Source organism: Anomaloglossus baeobatrachus, chromosome 3 (assembly GCF_048569485.1).
Source record: "Anomaloglossus baeobatrachus isolate aAnoBae1 chromosome 3, aAnoBae1.hap1, whole genome shotgun sequence".
Taxonomy (NCBI): Eukaryota; Metazoa; Chordata; class Amphibia; order Anura; family Aromobatidae; genus Anomaloglossus; species Anomaloglossus baeobatrachus.
This window is the reverse complement of record NC_134355.1, coordinates 53,962,403-53,981,929: the sequence shown is the minus strand read 5'-3', so window position 1 is coordinate 53,981,929 and position 19,527 is coordinate 53,962,403. Positions and strand designations below refer to the sequence as shown.

At 43.4% G+C, this 19,527-nt stretch overlaps 1 protein-coding gene across 1 annotated transcript in view; it reads left to right on the top strand.

Annotated features, from left to right (window-relative positions):
* The window catches only part of ABCG5 (ATP binding cassette subfamily G member 5), a 52,649-nt gene extending 33,508 nt beyond the window's left edge, over positions 1–19,141 (top strand). Inside the window, exons 6-13 of the mRNA XM_075338014.1 lie at positions 3,425–3,564; positions 4,084–4,213; positions 5,327–5,540; positions 7,636–7,841; positions 10,327–10,465; positions 10,557–10,742; positions 13,348–13,460; positions 17,703–19,141. Of these exons, the coding sequence (XP_075194129.1) occupies positions 3,425–3,564; positions 4,084–4,213; positions 5,327–5,540; positions 7,636–7,841; positions 10,327–10,465; positions 10,557–10,742; positions 13,348–13,460; positions 17,703–17,893 (1,319 nt within the window). The 3' untranslated portion in view covers positions 17,894–19,141. The remainder of the gene's footprint in view (positions 1–3,424; positions 3,565–4,083; positions 4,214–5,326; positions 5,541–7,635; positions 7,842–10,326; positions 10,466–10,556; positions 10,743–13,347; positions 13,461–17,702) is intronic.
* The last annotated feature ends 386 nt before the right edge of the window (positions 19,142–19,527 follow it).

The following is a 19,527-nucleotide window of genomic DNA, read 5'->3' as shown; positions in this document are numbered from 1 at the left end:
CAGAGATCAGGGGCACTAGCGCAACGAGGGGGATAGGGCTTTCCCAAACAAACGGCCCACTGAAATTCCAAGCGTGAGCCCCTGAGAGCAGGCTCCTTCACTTAGCCATATTGGGGAGCGGGGCCCGGAAAGCTCCAAGCTGACGGGCCACAAAGGACACTCTAAATTTTGTGCCAGGAGGCAGGTCACAGACCACCAGGCAGTGCTGCAGGGGACGGGACCCGGACGACCTCCCCTCAAGAGACAGCGGCAGTCAGAGACTTGGTTTACCCTGTTGTCAGCGTCTGCTTTATTGCTGAGTGAGTACCTAATTAACCCCTGCAACCAGCTAGCCTGCGCTCCCCCTGCATCCCTTACCTCCATCCAGAGTCCCAGGGCCTTCCCCTACCTGTGGAGGGTAACGTCATCTTGCTGCCCCACTCCATCACCCCGGGTCCTCCCAACAGCAGCGGTGTTACTCCCAATTACCGGGCGTCACGAACTATACCAATCCCCTGTAAATAATCCCCTTATTCATTTGAGTGTGGCCTCTAGCCCCCGGGTCCGGAGACCCTCGTGCCACAAGTAATCACCACCCCCGGATCCGAGCAGTTCGACCGATACAGGGGCGGCACACTACCATGCTCGGGTGCTCCATGCTTGTAACTAGAGATGAGCGAGCACTACCATGCTCGGGTGCTCGATACTCGTAACTAGTGATGAGCAGACCGCAATCAGGTAATTTGACCTTTACGGTGGCTCCCAGCCTGGTCGGGGTCTGAGTACCCTGCCTTGGTGCTTGGCTTCAATCTGCTCCCCGATTCGGTACCGGCGGGCCACCGCCCGACCCCGGTCCTATGGTTCCGCTGACCTACACCAACTCCTGCAGACGGCCAACACCGTCTGCCGACCTTGCTGAACATTCCTGGGCTCCAACCCAGACACCAACAATTTTCGCTCCTCTTACTTTCACTGCCTAACACAATCTACTGTCTTTTCCCGCCTCCAGGCCTGTGAACTCCTTGGTGGGTGGGGTCAACCACCTGACTCCGCCCCACCTGGTGTGGACATCAAGCCTGGAGGGTGGCAACAAGGGTTTCTGTTTGACTGGTGTCACCTAACCAGGGGAGGGGGTGTGTGTGTGATGTTAGTGTACTGTGACCCCTGGGGGTCCAGGGCGTTACACTCATAACTAGTGATGAGCGAGCACCACCATGCTCGGGTGCTCAGTACTCATAACTAGGGATTATTATTATTAATAATAATTATTTATAAAGCACCATTGATTCCATGGTGCTCTAGATGAGAAGGGGTTACATACAGAATACATATACAAGTTACAATAGACAGACTGGTACAGAGGGAAGAAGACCCTGCCCTTGCGGGCTTACATTCTGTAGGATTTTGGGGAGGAGACAGTAGGTGGGGTGTTGGTCGGGTGGCAGTTCTGATACGGTGGTGAGGAAGTAGCTGTGGTGGTGGTCAGGCAGTAGCTGTGGTGATGGTGAAGCAGTGTGGTCTTTGGAAATTATAGACATTTCTGAACAGATGAGTTTTCAAGTTTCGTTTGAATCTTGCAAATGTAGAAGATAATCTGACGTGTTGAGGCAGAGAATTCCAGAAGACTGGGGATGCTCGGGAGAAGTCTTGTCGGCGGTTGCATGAGGGGCGAATGAGAGAGGAGGAGAGAAGGAGATCTTGTGAGGACCGGAGATTACGTGTTGGTGTGATGAGCGAGTGCTACCATGTCCGAGTGCTCCATACTTGTTACTAGAGATGAGTGAGCACTACCATGCCTGGGTGCTCCATACCTGTAACTAGAGATGAGCGAGCACAGTAGATAAAAAACAAACCCCAAATCTATTCTCCCCAAAATAAGGGCAGAACTAAGCCAAATGTGGGGTAGGAATACTGCTTAGGCAATTAGATTACAATACAAGCAATGTGCTGCACTGGTTGGCAGAAAGAAATTACAATACTGTATCCACAAATGCAAATTGATAGACATGCTATATAGTATATACTGTACTGTACAATGGTATACAATATACAGTATACCGTACATATGTACAGAAAGTTACCTCCAGAGCGGGTCAGAGCGCGGTGAAAGGACAGAACCGGAAGTGTGCACGGTGAGTATTTGCTCTTATTGCAAATCCTTGCTCTTAAACCAAGTTACAAATTTGTAAAAAGCTTTGCTTGTCTTGCAAAACGCTCTCAATCCAAGTTACTCTTAATCCAAGGTACCACTGTACTTATTTAAAAATATATAGAACTTAAATGTTTAAAAAGAAAACAAAAACAAATATTGCTTCTCTTTTACAATCTTACTGTATAGCTATTTAATGAAACTAAAACTAAATACATTCCTTTCGAATAGAGAATAGAGATGCCCTCTTCAAGGAAATGTTTCCTACAGTAAATTTTTACTGAAGATTTTTCTATAATTTGATTGCAGATGGTATCATTGATAGAACCTCCAGCAATGTAATATGGAATTCACTCAAGTGTTTGACTTTACTACAGCGCCACCTCAGTTAAAAAACAAAAACAAAAGCATTAGTCTATGTGCACAAGCTGCGTTTTTTTGCGGCGCTTTTGCCTCTTTTTTGGAGCAGTTTTTGCCCACAAGTGCATATCTTTTTTTCCTCAGCAAAGTCAGTGATGATTCAGAAATGCTTAGCGCACGTTGCTTCATTTTTCCTTGCAGTTTTGGGTGGAGAAAAAAGCAGCATGTCAATTCTTTGTACATTTTTGACCAGCCCTTTAGTGATCGGCGGACTCACAGATACCAAAAAACGGTCTAACCTGGAATTGATACTGGATTTCTGGCTGCTGTCTCCAGCCGCTGCTATCTCCCCTCTGCAGCTACTTCTGGGTTGGCAGTGCATATGTATGAGCATAATTAGCCAGCATGGAAGCAGAGACAGCAGCGGCTGAAGACAGCATCGCCGGAGACGGGCGAGTTTAAAATGTTTTTATTTTAAATGCATTTGATTTTTCTGGTACGTGTTTCACGGATCACACCATAGTGTGGTCCGTGGGTCATTAGTGATACTAGAAAAAAATGGACTTGCCTCCATGCGGCGCACATGGACACGTGTGTGCACCCCACGGAAGCATGTCAGTGAGAAATCACTGATGGGTGCACAGACGCGTGATTCTGGTATGTATAAAAACTGCAACATACTTACCAGAATCACTAACATGTGAAGAAGGGCCTTAAGTGCATGCCAAAAATGTATCTGGGGACATTAATAACAGTAATATTAAAGGTCATCTAGACACAACAATTAAGTAGGAATTAACCGAAGAGGCAGACTGAAGAACTCACTCACTGTTTTTTATCCTTTTTTTGCTGTAGTTGCTCTTTTTTTGGTGCTTCCATGGAGGAGGCTCTTTGTGAAGACTTCACTTAACACAGTGACTCTCCTGTCTTCCACAGAGATCATTTTACTTGATGAACCAACTACCGGTTTGGATTCAATGACGGCAAATCATATCGTTTTACTTCTTTCTCAGCTGGCGCGTAAGGACAGGATAGTGATTATTTCCATTCACCAGCCTCGCTCAGAACTATTCAAGGTAAGTGGCCAACAATTGTATGTTTCCAGCTCCAATTCACATTACACAGATAGGTGAACGGTGCTGGGACTCTTCTATGGGTTTATTTACTCTGTCCTCTATTTTAAGAGCTATTAATAATAGTAATTACCTGGATTTATTGCAGTCATTTGTGAATATTAGCACAGCGCAACCTGGTAACATATTTCCCTTACTTAAGTTTAGTTTTAGAACTTTCTCAATACAACATTTAACACAAACTTTACTTCGAAGAATCACTTTAAAGATATTCATAAAAAAATACATTAACAGAAAAACTCAGATACAATAATATTGCAAACACATCTGTAAAGGGTTCCTTTATGAAGAATGCAGCCAGTTTAGCAATCGACTTATTGTTTGGATTTTAAAACTTCAGAAGTAACATGTTTGATGGTCGTATTTTGCGCTGTTTACTGAATTATATTATAAATCTGTTTTATATACATATGTTATTACTAATACATGAAATGATTAACTATTTTTTATTTCTTCTATAAGATTTTTGATAGGATTGCTATTATGAGCTGCGGAGAACTTATTTTCTGTGGCAACCCACAAGAGATGATTTCCTTTTTTGATGATTGTGGATATGAATGTCCAGAACACTCCAACCCATTTGACTTTTTTGGTAGGGAAAATGTTTTATCTATCTATCTACAGTGGTGTGAAAAAGTGTTTGACCCCTTCCTGATTTCTTATTCTTTTGCATGTTTGTCACGCTTAAATAATTCAGATCACCAAACAAATTAAAATGTTAGACAGAGATAACATAAGTAAAGTCAAAATGCAGTTTTATTAAGGTCTTTATTACAGAACCTGTCACCTACTCACCTGCAGGCCGGTCCAGTCCGATGGTTGGTTCTCTTTAATGGATGAGCCACGTCAGAGACAGCTGCGGGCTGGTATTTTTAGGCTGCGTTGGGCCAAATAACCATGGACCTTTGCAGCCTTATAATACCAACCCCCAGCTGTCTTTTTTTAACTTGGCTATTTATCAAAAATAGATGGGACCCCACTCCATTTTTTTAAATTATTTAAATAAATAATTAAAAAAACAAACAGAATGAGGTCCCCTCTATTTTTGATAAACAGTTAAGGTAAGGCAGACAGCTGAGGGCTGCTGCCCGCAGCTGTCTGCTTTACCTGTGCTGATTATCAAAAATAAGGGGGAGCCCACATCATTTTTTTATTTATTCCCTATCCACATTCGTATCACATTTTGATTCCTTTTGCATCCCTCTAGCCCTAGTCTCTATTGACTTATAATGGGTTCGGGGTCAGAGGTCAAGTCCAGGTCCTAAACCAAACTTTAAATTAAAGTCTGTCCGAAACTGACATATCCGAACTTCCACGGGTCCGCTCATCCCTATTTGTGATATATTTTATTAAATATAAGTATTTTTTCCACTTATCAGACTCATCTTATTTAAATTCACGCTTCAATCTGACTTTAATGTAGACAGATTTTCAGATCACTGAGGGATCAGATTACAGCTTCTTATAGAAGTTATTGAAGATGGGAGTCAAGGATTTAGAGATAGAAACACATAGGGAAATCTGATCAAGAAAAGCAGGATACAAGTCACATAATAGTCAGAAATAGTGTTATTACTTATGTACAAACAGATCATCTAATTCTGAAAAGTCACCTTAAATCACAGTCCCTGGTGTTTTCTCTAAAGTGCTCTTTTTCGTGGGATATATTCAGAAAAATACCTAATTCATAAAATGCTCTCTCCAGTGGACCTTACATCTGTGGACACAAGGACCAAAGAGCGTGAAATGGAGACATACGGAAGGGTCCACGCCATTATAGGGGCCTACAGAGAATCTGAACATTTTCAGAACACACTGGAGTATATCAACTCATCCAAAAAATCCAAAGAGCGCCAAATCATACCATTCAAGCGAAAAGAGTCACCAAATGAAATATCCAAGCTTGTGGTCTTATTCAGGTTTGGTATTTAGTTTTATATCAGTTTTTTTTCAGTTTTGTCTTCCTCAAAAACATAGTCTTAGAAGAATCTCTAAAAAATAATGTAATCACAGATGACTCGTTGCACAGATCCCGAAAAATCAGCTATTATATGTTGCATTTGATTTCACTACAGTGCCTCCACAGGGGAAATTAGGTATTTCACCATGCCCCCCTCTTATCTAAGAATTTCCAAACTAGGTATATGGAAAAACTATTTATTTGTTTTTAACATGGAAAGTCCTTTTTAAATATATGTATTAATTATTGTCCTAGGACAATGGTAAGCGCTCGACCCAACTACTAATAAGTCTGCAGCTAGTTAATCGGCAATAAAGCCCAAAAGGTTGCCTAGGGAAGGAACAAGGTAAAAATTGGAGAGATTTTTTTTAAAAACCTCAATAACCAGCGCTGAAAAAAGGAGTATAGACTTGAAGTTAAAGTTTTTTTTAGGGTTTTTTATTATTATCCTTGTTCTAAAGAATTAAACACATTCACATAAATTAATATACACACGAAAAATAAAATAAAACTAAATCAATTCCTGCAAATTGTATTAGCAGATGGAAAAAAACCTAAAGACACCTAAATGGTAATGGGGCCCCAACCGGTGGTAACAGGACCACCAAAAAAATAAAATAAAAATAAAAATGAACCTTTGGAGAGGTAAATTAAAATTGTATGGATTATAAATCTATATAGATTATAAAAGAGGAGATCAGAGGAGAGGACTTAGGATTCAAGGGTCTAATGGAAAGCACTATGAAATGCCAATTCATGTATCACATCAGTGCGTACTTAAAAAGTGTCTGCAGTAAAAATGTTTCTTCCCCGCTTATTAGCGGTCGGGCTCCACTTTCTTCCAGATCCTAGATATACCGCACTCTAGTCCAGGAGTCTAGCGGTAATAATAACAGCGCAGCAGAGACCCGTTCCAGATCTTCTGATATAGAGTACCTGTCACCGGTATTAGACAGGGGGGCTCCGTAGATGGTAATCCTTACACAGAGAGCCTTTTACTTGCCGGAAAGAATAGGTTAAATCCTGGTCTCCGCAGTTTGTACTTCCAGGAGACAAGCGGCTGGTAGGCGCTGTTACAGGAGATTTCCTCTGTTAGAGATCTGGGCGTTCACCGGTCAGGAAAAACAAGATTCCACGCTCCAGCAGGATTGATCAGACTGTTACGTCCACAAAGTAGATAGTCGACTGAGCAAGATCCGACGCGCGTTTCGGGGACGTTACCGGTCCCCTTCCTCAAGGATCTTGCTCAGTTGACTATCTACTTTGTGGACACAGCCCAGATCTCTAACAGAGGAAATCTCCTGTAACAGCGCCTACCAGCCGCTTGTCTCCTGGAAGTACAAACTGCGGAGACCAGGATTTAACCTATTCTTTCCGGCAAGTGAAAGGCTCTCTGTGTAAGGATTACCATCTACGGAGCCCCCCTGTCTAATACCGGTGACAGGTACTCTATATCAGAAGATCTGGAACGGGTCTCTGCTGCGCTGTTATTATTATCGCTAGACTCATGGACTAGAGTGCGGTATATCTAGGATCTGGAAGAAAGTGGAGCCCGACCGCTAATAAGCGGGGAAGAAACATTTTTACTGCAGACACTTTTTAAGTACGTACTGATGTGATACATGAATTGGCATTTCATAGTGCTTTCCATTAGACCCTTGAATCCTAAGTCCTCTCCTCTGATCTCCTCTTTTATAATCTATATAGATTTATAATCCACACAATTTTAATTTACCTCTCCAAAGGTTTATTTTTATTTTTATTTTTATTTTTTGGTGGTCCTGTTACCACCGGTTGGGGCCCCATTACCATTTAGGTGTCTTTAGGTTTTTTTCCATCTGCTAATACAATTTGCAGGAATTGATTTAGTTTTATTTTATTTTTCGTGTGTATATTAATTTATGTGAATGTGTTTAATTCTTTAGAACAAGGATAATAATAAAAAACCCTAAAAAAACTTTAACTTCAAGTCTACACTCCTTTTTAAATATCCTATACTAAATAAGAGAAATGTAAAAATAACACTTTGTCTCTGTTTTACGTTCCATCTTTAGGAGAACCGTGAGAAATCTATCCAGGAATAAAATTGGCATTATCATGCGGCTTTCCCAAAATTTAATTTTTGCACTTTTTATTGCGTTTTTTCTCATTCACTTAAATAATGATGTGCTAAAAGGAGCCGTGCAAGATCGTGTTGGAGTGATTTATCAGGTTCTGGGAGGAACGTCATACACGGGGCTGCTTAATGCAGTCGCGTTATGTGAGTAGTTAATATTTTACACTTATACTTACAACATTTTAAAGGGGCTGTCATCTACTTTGATATAGATGATTTAATCCTTCAGAGTGGTCATGAATGAATGAATGAATGAATGAATGAATGAATGAATGAGTAGAGCACTGGTTGAGCATGGGCACCGCTGCTCTATTCTAACCCATTCTGCCGATCGGTGTTGGTCACAGTGGTCAGACCCCCCCTGATCAACATGTTATCTCCTATCCTGTCAATAGGTACCCGTGATTCTCCCAAAAAAAGACACGGTCTTATATTAACTTTTGCTCAGAAAGATGCTCTAGGGCTTATTTTCAGGGGATGTATTATATTTATTTATACAATACACATTTATTCTTGAACAAAAAAACCCAATGTTTATTAAATTACTAGCTGTTCCCAGCCAGCTAACGCTCAGCACGCCCATTATGATCAGCTCCTCAGTGTATGCAGGACTCTGCTGTGGGTATACAAGTGTCCCCTTCAAGGATATACAGCTTTCCCCCAAGGGTATACAGCTCTTCTCCCCCCAAAAGGTTTAAAGCTCACTTTCCTGGTATATAGCTACCTCCCAAAGGTATACAGCTGTCCCCCTCAAGAGTATACAGCTCTCCTCCTCCCAAGGGTATACAGGTCTACTCGCAAGGGTATGCAGCTCACCTCACTAGTATATAGCTCTCCCCCAAAGTTATACAGCTGTCCCTCTCAAGGGTATACAGCTCTCCTCCCCCCAAGGGTATACAGCTCACCTCCCCCAAGGGTATATATCTCCCCTCCCCCAAGGGTATACAGCTTTCCCCCTAAGGGTATACAGCTCCATTCCCCCCAAGGGTAAACAGCTCTCCTCCCCAAGGATATACAGCTCTCACCCTCCAAGGGTATACAGCTCACCTACATGGTATATAGCTCCCCCAAAGGTATACAGCTCTCATCCTCAAGGGTTTATAGTTCTCCTCCCCCCAAGGGTATACAGCTCACCTCCCTGGTATATAGCTCCCCCCAAAGGTATACAGCTGTCCTCCTCCAAGGGTATACAGCTGTCCTTCCCCCAAAGGGTATACAACTCTCCCCCAAGGGTATACAGCTCTCTTCCCCCCAAGGATATACAGCTCCCCTCCCCCAAGGGTATATAGCTTCCCTCCTCCCAATGGTATATAGCTCCCCTCCCCCCAAGGGTATACAGCTTTCCCCCCCAAGGGTATACAGCTCTCCTCCCCAAGGATATACAGCTCTCTCCCTTCAAGGGAATACAGCTCACCTACGTGGTATATAGCTCCCCCAAAGGTATACAGCTCTCATTCTCAAGGGTTTACAGCTCTCCTCCCCTCAAGGGTATACAGCTCACCTCCCTGGTATATAGCTCCCCCCAAAGGTATACAGCTGTCTTCTCCCCCAAGGGTATACAGGGTCTGGTGAGTGTGAGTTTTCCTCTTTAAACCTCACCAGGAACGTAACTTCAACCTCCAAAAATAACACTGATTATTATTGACCAGGGAAAGCATAAGTGACAATTGAGATTATTCAGGACAAATTGGGACAGTCAGCAAGTATAACTTTATAAGAGGTTAAACTTCACCAACTAATAACAATATGTTCCTCATGTACAGTACATCACAAAAGTGAGTACACCTTTCGCCACTTTGTAAATATTTCATTAGACATTTTCATGAGACAACACTGAACATATGACACTTTGCTACAACGTACAGTACATTAGTCAGTGTACAGTGTACAGCTTCTGTAAATTTGCTGTTCCCTCTAAATAACTCAACACACAGTCATTAAAGTCTAAACCACTGGCAACAAAAGTCAGTACACCCCTAAGTGAAAATGGCCAAATTGTGCCCAACATGTGAATATTTTGTGTGACCCCCACTATTTTCCAGCACTCATTTAACTCTCTTGGACATGGAGGTCACTAGAGCTTCGCAGGAGTCTCTGGATCCTCTTCTATACTCCATGATGACCTCACAGAGCTGGTGGATCTTAGAGATCTTGCGCTCCTCCACCTCCCATTTGAGGAGGCTCCACAGATGCTCAATAGGGTTACATTGTTATACAAACTGTACACTGACTACTTTACATTGTATCAAAGTGTCATATCTTAAGTGTTGTCCCATGGAAAGAAACAAAATATCCCATGAACAGTAATATTAAAATATTTACAAAAATGTGAGGGGTGTACTCACATTGTGATATCCTGTACATAGCTTAAAGAGACTTTAAAACAAAAACCTCAGATGGCTGTTCCCTGGAATAGGCCATCAGCAGATGGGGGTTTGACCCTAGAACCTCCATAGATCACCACAACGAAGGTGCTGTGGTGCTCGAATCGCTGCCCAATGGTACTACAGCTCAGCCCTATTCAATAATTTCAATCAGATGGATTCCCGGGGAACTTAGACAATCAATGTGTTTTTCCAGAATTTCCTTTAACATAATATTAATTAATGTGTCTTCGGCATTTGTACAGTCCCAGCTCTACGTGCGATGAGTGACCAGGAGAGCAAAGATGGTTTATACCAGAAGTGGCAGATGCTTCTAGCCTACGTTTTTCACGTGATCCCATTCAGCTTCCTGAGTGTTGTCATTTTTGGAGCTTTCATTTATTGGTATGTTGTTGGTTTTATTTCCCATACCTTATGCATTAACATCAAATCTGAAGCAGAAGACTTACATGTCCTCGTCTGACTTTACTTGCAGGACAGTAGGACTAAATCCAGAGCTTCTAAGGTTTGGAGTTTTTCTGGGTGCAGCTTTTCCTCCACATCTGATGGGTGAATTCCTAGCACTTGCCGTCCTTGGGATCGTGGACAACCCTAATATTGTCAATGCTGGAGTTGCCTTACTGAACATTGCTGGGATACTTGTTGGATCTGGATTGTTAAGGTGAAATTCTTGTGCCACGTTTTGACATTATAAAACTATATTTATGAAGTGTATTAAAGCAGCATTACATTGTACAAAAATTATCACCTAGAATGGGTGATAATTTTTAGATTGCTGTTGGTCCCACAGTTGGGACTCCCACCAAAAACTTGTGTGTCTGTTCTTCCATGACTGAACAACTACAGACATGAAGGGGATGAATATTGCAGCTAGTCATGTTGCTACATTGTCTCTGGAGTATAGGAGTGATGATGACAACTGTCTATCTTCATCAGTGCATAGACTTTGGCATAACTCCTCTTGGTCATACTGTTTTTTTTGTGATCCGAGATCATGTTGAGAACTTAAGCAAATGTTGAGAACTGAAGCAAAATGTACTGTGTGGCGAGATACACTCTGCTCTTTAAAAATGGTAGGTGATATACAACTAATGTATTCTTGAAGAAGCAATCATCATAGAATGGTAGAGTTGGAAGGGACCTCAAGGGCCATCGGGTCTAACCCCCTGCGAGTGCAGGCTTTCCTAAATCATCCCAGCTATATGTTTATCCAGTTTCCGCTTGAAGATTTCCATTGATGGTGAGCTCACTACCTCCCATGGTAGTCTGTTCAATCTCTCAGAGACGTTTGCCAGCCACTGCTCTCTCTCTGTTTAAACCACCACTTCAGTGGGGGAGGTTGATTTCACCTCCGGAATGGTATCACTTATGTCTGTTCCCTGCTCCTAGTAATATACTTACCAGCCGAAATCTTCTGATCTTCCCTGTGCTGCTCTGGTTCCTCTCTACCATCATGTAACCGCATCTCCTGAGTAACCGGAAGTCACAGCTAACGGTCACAAGCTGCCAATGCAAGTCTTGTTCTCTCTCTCATAGACTTACATTGAGAAATAACTTCCGGTCAAAAAGCCCCCAAAAATTGTTCTTGGGCCTATTTTCGGGGTAGGTCTTATTTTAGGAAAAACAGGGTACATAGATCTGAGACAGAGTTATAAACTGCAATTTTTTTAAAAAGTAGTAGTGTTTTTTTTCTTACACTTAAGGCCCCGTCACACACAGAGATAAATCTTTGGCAGATCTGTGGTTGCAGTGAAATCATGGACATATTGTTCCATTTGTACACAGCCACAAACCTGGCACTGATTGTCCACAATTTCACTGCAACCACAGATCTACCACAGATCTACCACAGATCTACCACAGATCTACCACAGATCTACCACAGATCTACCACAGATCTACCACAGATCTACCACAGATCTACCACAGAGCTACCACAGAGCTACCACAGATCTACCACAGATCTACCACAGAGCTACCACAGAGCTACCACAGATCTACCACAGATCTACCACAGAGCTACCACAGAGCTACCACAGAGCTACCACAGATTTATCTCTGTGTGTGACAGGGCTTTTACTTTCTTTCTGGTGAATGGCATATAAGTGGAGTAGCAGCTGAAACACTGTGCAACACTCTTATAAATCTGTTGCAGAACTGGGTAGAAAGGCAAAATTTGCAATTGTAAGACACAGTGCTATATAATATGATGATTGCAATATATTAATGGGAACCTGTCACCAGATTTGGAGGCTATAAGCTGCGGCCACCACAACTGGGCTCTTACATACAGCATTCTAACATGCTGTATATAGGAGCCCAGGCCGCTGCGTAGAATGTAAAAATCACTTTATAATACTCACCTAAAGGGTCGCTGCGGTGGAGTTGGGTCATATGGGCGTTCTCCACTGCCTCCTCTTTTGGCCATCTTCGTCCTCTTTCTGAAGCCTGTGTGCATGAAGCGTCCTACGTCATACACACTCGCTGGTCCTGCGCAGGCGCACTACAATACTTTGATCTGCCCTACTCAGGCAGGATCTCAATGCCAGTGAGTGTAGGTGACGTAGGACATGTCATGCACCACGGCTTCAGAAGAAGGACGACTAAGATGGCCAAAAGAGGAGGTGCCAGCATTGGAAAACGGAGACGCCCATATGACCCAACTCCACCGCAGCGACTGTTTAGGTAAGTATTATAAAGTTATTTTTATGTTCTAAACAGTAGCCTGGGCTCTTATAAGAGCCCACTTGTGGATGCTGCAGCTTATAGGCCCCAAAACCGGTGACAGGTTCCCTTTAAAGAATAAAAACTGTGATGAGTGTGCTTCTCTAAATCCTGTAAAGCAGTTGAAGAGTTAATAAATAGGGATGATCAAATACCTCAAATATTTGGCTTTGCGAATATTTGCCGAATAGGTCACCGCTCTTCGACTATTCGCGAATAGTCGATGCGCAATGTAAATCTATGGGAAACCCGAATAACAACTATTCGGAACTATTCGGGCTTCCCATAGGCTTACACTGTGCATCGAATATTCGCATAGCAGCGACCTATTCGTCGGATATTCGTGAAGCCGAATATTTGAGGTATTCGATCATCCCTATTAATAAACTCCAGATGTAAATGCTTTGAGAGTGTGGTTTTTTAAAATGATGTCACTTTGCGGGTTTTGTCAATATATAGGTCCCTCAAAGTCACCTCTAAATTAAAAAGGTTTTGGAAATCCAGAGGAAAGCGGAAATCCTTATTGTATGTATTTATTTCAGGAGTTTACAAGAAATGCCTCAGGTGTTCCAGCTTTTAAGCTACATCACATATCAGAGATATTCCTGTGAACTTATGGTGGTGAATGAGTTCCATGACTTGGAGTTCACTTGCGGTGAGTTGTAGTGAATTGTAATGAATGTTATTGATAATAAATATATGAATTAAGAGATATGAAATAAATGTATCCTGTATAGACTGAATCTCTCTGGTCACTTTGCTTATAGAAGCGGAAAGGTTGTGAGGGCAGTGAGGACGGACTGATGAGTCACTATGAGTAGGGAGCCATCTAAAGGCCGCTTTACACGCTGCGATATCGGTACTGATATCGCTAGCGTGCATTCCCGTCCCCATCTGTTGTGCGACACGGGCAAATCGCACAACATCACCCGGACCCGTCACACTACTTACCTGTCCGGCGACGTCGCTGTGACCGGCGAACCGCCTCCTTTCTAAGGGGGCGGTTCGTTCAGCGTCACAGCGACGTCACTGAACCGCCGCCCAATAGAAGCGGAGGGGCGGAGATGAGCGGGACGTAACATCCCGCCCACCTCCTTCCCTCGCATTGTGGCCGGGAGGCAGGTAAAGAGAGCTTCCTCGTTCCAGCGGTGTCACATGGAGCGATGTGTGCTGCCGCAGGAACGAGGAACAACTTCGTTACTGCTGCAGTAACGATATTTGAGAATGGACCCCCATGTCACCGATGAGCGATTTTGCACGTTTTTGCGACGATGCAAAATCACTCATAGGTGTCACACGCAACGGCATCGCTAATGCGGCCGGATGTGCGTCACCAATTCCGTGACCCCAACGACTTTGCATTAGCGATATCGTAGCGTGTAAAGCCCCCTTTACTCTCTATAGTAATATTGTCCATAATATTTTGGTCATAATGTTACATGCATTATAGAAATGTACAGGGTGGGCCATAAATATGGATACACCTGATAAAATGGAAGTGATTGCTGATATCACCTCACCGTTTGTGGCATATTAATACATGGAAGGGACTAAACATTTGAGGCCGGGTGACGCCCATGGCAGCTATCTGTAAATGGGAAGGGGGTCATGTGACACATCAAACACATAGAGAAATACACAAGAAAAACAAAGGTGTGCTCACTTTTAAGGTAGCTTTATTCATTACCGAGTTATTGACACGTTTGTAAGGATACTTTCACATTTCCGTCATGTTCCCACAGCCACAATACATCACTTTAAGAAGAAACTGAATCCTGCAAAATAATTTGCAGGATTCCGTTTTTTCCCATAGACTTGTATTAACAACGGATTACCAATGATGGCCTTGCGTTGCATCCGTCACACGACTGATCAGTCGTGGAATGAGTGATTGTCGGGCAGAAGCAACGCACAATGTAACATTTTTCCAAGTGTCGAAATGACACACTGCGCAGGATTCCATCGCAATCCGTCAAGAAGTATAATGGTTGTCTATGGTGCAGGATTCCGTCGTAATCCGTCACACGACAGAATTCAGTGCTGGATTTCGTAATTTCTACTGAGCATGCCCAGCATGTACACAATCACATTGCAAGGCTCCAAAGCTGGTACGATGGATCAGTTTTTTTACAGGGATCCTTCGCATCAGTTGTACCACAATCTGCGACTGATCCTTCGCATCAGTTACAAAACGGATTGTGACTAATGGAAAAAAATTGATGTGTGAAAGTAGCCTTACATGGAACAAGACAGTAACCCACTAAAGGATGTGCTCAAAATGCTGCCCATTGTGTTGAATTGTCAACGCAATTCTCTTCTCCCACTCTTGACATATCGAGAGCAATACCGTAGATCCAGGATCCAGGATGTGGGGCACCTGAAACAACGGATACAGGAGGCCTGTGCTAACTTTTCTTCTGCGGCATTGCTTTCGGTGTGTCAAGAGTGGGAGAAGAGAATCACGTTGACAAGTCAACACAATGGGCAGCACTTTGAGCACATCCATTATTGGGTTATCAGGGTGTATCCATACTTATGGCCCACACTGTACTTCACTCTCTCCACATTACACCTTCGGAAGAGAAGGATAAAGGAAACCAGGTATCTCGCCGCGCTTGTCACCATTCAAGAACAAATAAACTTATTCCATGGCTTTATTGAGGTAGCGAAGTACAGGTCAACGCGTTTCGGAGGATGCAACCTCCTTCCTCAGGACACATAGCAATGACAATAATAACCTGTCATTGCTATATGTCCTGAGGAAGGAGGCTGCGTCCTCCGAAATGCGTTGCCCTGTACTTAGCTACCTCAATAACGACATGGAATAAGTTTATTCGGTCTTGAATGGTGATAAGCGCGGCGTGATACCCGGTTTCCTTTATCCTTCTCTTCTGAGCACTTCAGGGCTGCAGATGTTCCACCTTGATACGCCGTGATTTTAGGTGTTGTGACTGACACAACCCCTATAGGTAAGTGTACCTAATTTTACATTTCACTTTTTAATCTGGTAAGACCCTATTGCGCAACTTGTCCACAGCTTCTACATTCCACATTACACCTTCAGGAGCTTTTATCACTTCCCATTCTAGATCCACAGTCATTAATATGGAGTTGGTCCCTCTGCAGCTATAACAACTCCCTGTTATGGTTGTCTTCCTGTTCAACACTAGTGACAGCTTTAGGACTGGAGCCTCTCATTTCCATCTGGGGCTCTAATTTAAACAGATTTTCCATTCTTTTGATGATTTATGAGTTAATCTTAGTTTTGTTGCCAGCAGCCCTTGCAGTGCATGTCAGCTGCAACCCCTTTAGGTTAAAGTAGTTGTGTTTCCCAGCAATCCTTGCTGATTGTACAATACAGTTGTATTTTGGCCACCTTGGTGGAAGGTTCTGCTGAGGATTTCTCCTGAAGTCGGACTTTATCCTGTTGCTGTTCCCTGGTTTGTCTTTTCTTCCCTCCTGTCTTATTTTTGCAGTGGTGGGTCTAGTGAACCTCACCTGCCTCTCACTAGCCAGGGCATCTACAAGGCTTCTCAGGTTCCTGCTTGGCAACAGTTGCAGAGACTATATAGGGACTGTCAAGGAGAGTAGGGACAGCTGCAGATGAGAATAGGAGGTGTCCTATCTACCCCTCTCAATAACTCCAAGCTCTCTGTTGTTATAGTGTCCCCGCTGTCCCCTTTGTGTTTTTTTGTTGTGCGTCAGATGCCTGTAGGTCACAATCTTTATTATAATTCATTGCATGGTGTTGTATGGGGTTGGCACACCTAACTCACCCATCCATTTCTTTATGGACCTTGCTATTTGCAATGGGTACAGTCATGGGGAACAAAAAAGAGCCTTCCCAGACTATTACTTTTAAGTTATAATTGTCCATAATAGATTGGAATGGAACTAAAGGGCCGACCCCTGAAAAACAACCCCATAGCATTATTCCTCTGCCTCCAAACAGTTGGCCAATGAAGTCAGGCAGGTAACATTTTCCGGGCATTTGATAAACTCAGACTGATTTATTAGACTGTCAGAGAAGTGTGATCTGTCTATCTACAGAGCACGTTCCAGTGTCCCAGAGACTAATGGCGGGCTGGAGGGTATATATTTGGTTCCATAAGGCCGGAGGTTATATTCCGGGGACTATGGAACTGGAGGTTATACCCCGGGGTCTATGGGGCCAGAGTTTATACACCAGGGTCTATGGGACTGGAGGTTATACACCGAGGTCTAAGGGAATGGATGTTATACATCAGGGGCTATGGGGCCATATGTTATACACCGAGGTCTATGGGGTCGGATTTTATACACCGAGGTTTATGGGACTGGAGGTTATACACAGGGATCTATGGGGCCCAGGTTATACATCGGGTTCCATGAGACCAAAGGTTATACATCGGGTTCCATGGGGCCGAGGTTATACACCGGGGTCTATGAGGCCAGAGGTTATACACCGGGGTCTATGAGGCCAGAGGTTATACACCGGGGTCTATGAGGCCAGAAGTTATACACCGGGGTCTATGAGGCCAGAGGTTATACACCGGGGTCTATGAGGCCAGAGGTTATACACCGGGGTCTATGGGGCCAGAGGTTATACACCGGGGTCTATGGGGCCAGAGGTAATACACCGACATCTATGGGGTCAGAGGTTATACAGCAGTTTCCATGGGCCTGAAGGTTATACATCGGGTTCTATGGGGCCGAGGTTATACACTGGGAGCAATGAAAAACCTGAAATTAATGATTAAGATGTATAGCCCAATACTTTTATCCATATAGTGTATAAATCACTGTATAAAGAAGAAAATCGTAAATTAGATCTTAAACAATTTTAGGACACATTTATTGTTATTATCTATTGAAAAATATTTTGCAGTTATTTTACTGTAATATTTGTATTCCACAGGGGGTGCAAACAATACAGAACCCAACAGTCAATGTCCTTTCAGTAATGGCAACGATTTCATTGAGAACATGTACCCGGGAGCTACGTCCAGAATGACATTTGACTTTCTCATGCTTTATGCCTTCGTTCCCGCGATGGTCATTGGCTGCATAATAAGTTTCAAAATAAGAGACATTTTGGTTCGTAGATAGAAAAGTGCTGGGATTGTGATCGTGCTTCATGTCTCTACTGCTGCTGATATTAATAAAGGAACGCTGCACCTAGAAATGAATGATTCAAGTGAACAGAAGATAAATTTACTCACGTGCTTATCTGCAAAATTTTCTCCGTGATCCTGAAACGGGGAACACAGGATAACTTACTACAAAACTCTCATTTTTAACAGCTTTGGGGCAGGGCTTGACCAAATGGGATGAGGTTTAGTTTTCCTACTGCAGAGGGGGCAGAGGGAGAGGCTCCTGCTGCAGCCAGATGCCTTATAAGTATGAATTCTTTATATAAGTATGAATTCTTTAAATACTGTAGTTCTCACAGGAGAAAGGGAACATCTTGGGGTGGATATTTTGACCATTTTCTACCTTTGGTTTCCCTTTAAATAGCAGCTTTCTACTGTGGAAGAGATTGTATTCTCATTAGACATAAGTGAGTTATTCAGACAACATGCTGAGGAGCAGACTGCAATTAGCAGAATCGATTTTTCTAGGTTTTTATTCAATGCCAGAAAACGAAACACAGTGCAAACTGATTCACGTAATAAATGGCTGATGGTAGGAGATCAAAATGTCAATTTATCGATATGGAAATCTTGTTTGACAGATTGATAAGATTGTAAATACAATTCAATACTTCCCATGGACAATGAAGGGAAACATACGTGAGCCGGACCAACAATTATCAAAATGGAAATTGTCAATTTATTGAAAATCATCCAACTGTGACAATTCATTGCAAATATTCTTAAAGTCCCCGATACACATTAAAGAGCTTTAAGGCCACTTTACATGCTGCGATCTCGTTAGTGAGATCGCTAGCTTGCGTACCTGCCCCCGTCGGTTGTGTGTCACGGGCAAATCGCTGCCCGTGCCGCACAACATCGCTCGGACCTGTCACATTACTTATCTGCCTAGCGACGTCGCTGTGACCGGCGATCCGCCTCCTTTCTAAGGGGGCGGTTCATTCGGCGTCACAGCGACGTCACTAAGCGGCCGCCCAATCGAAGCGGAGGGGCGGAGATGAGCGGGACAAACATCCCGCCCACCTCCTTCCTTCCTCATTGCGGGCGGCCGCAGGTAAGGTGAGGTTCCTCGTTCCTGCGGTGTCACACATAGCGATGTGTGCTGCCGCAGGAACGACGAACAACCCGCACCCTGCAACAGCAACGATATTTGGGAACTGGACAGCATGTCACCGATCAATGATAAGGTGAGTATTTTTGATCATTAGCGGTCGCTCGTACGTGTCACACTCAGCGACGTCGCTATTGAGGCCGGATGTGCGTCACAAATTCCGTGATCCCAACGACATCTCATTAGCGATGTCGTTGCGTGTAAAGCGGCCTGTAGGCTGAAGAATCGATTTAGGGGCAACTATCTCTCCTGAGTCTCCAATACTCGGCCGATGGCTCCTGGATTTTTTATGGATAAGCTGCTGCCAGACTCCTTAATTAGTAATTTACCTCCAAGTCGAAAAAACGGTCAGTCATTGAAATTCAGTAGTCAGGAGGCCCCTGTACATATTAGACCATCGGCCGATCTCACTGATGGTGGCTTTGGCTGACTTTACTCTACTGTCTAGGGAGGGCTTTACATTATTGAAAAGCACTGAT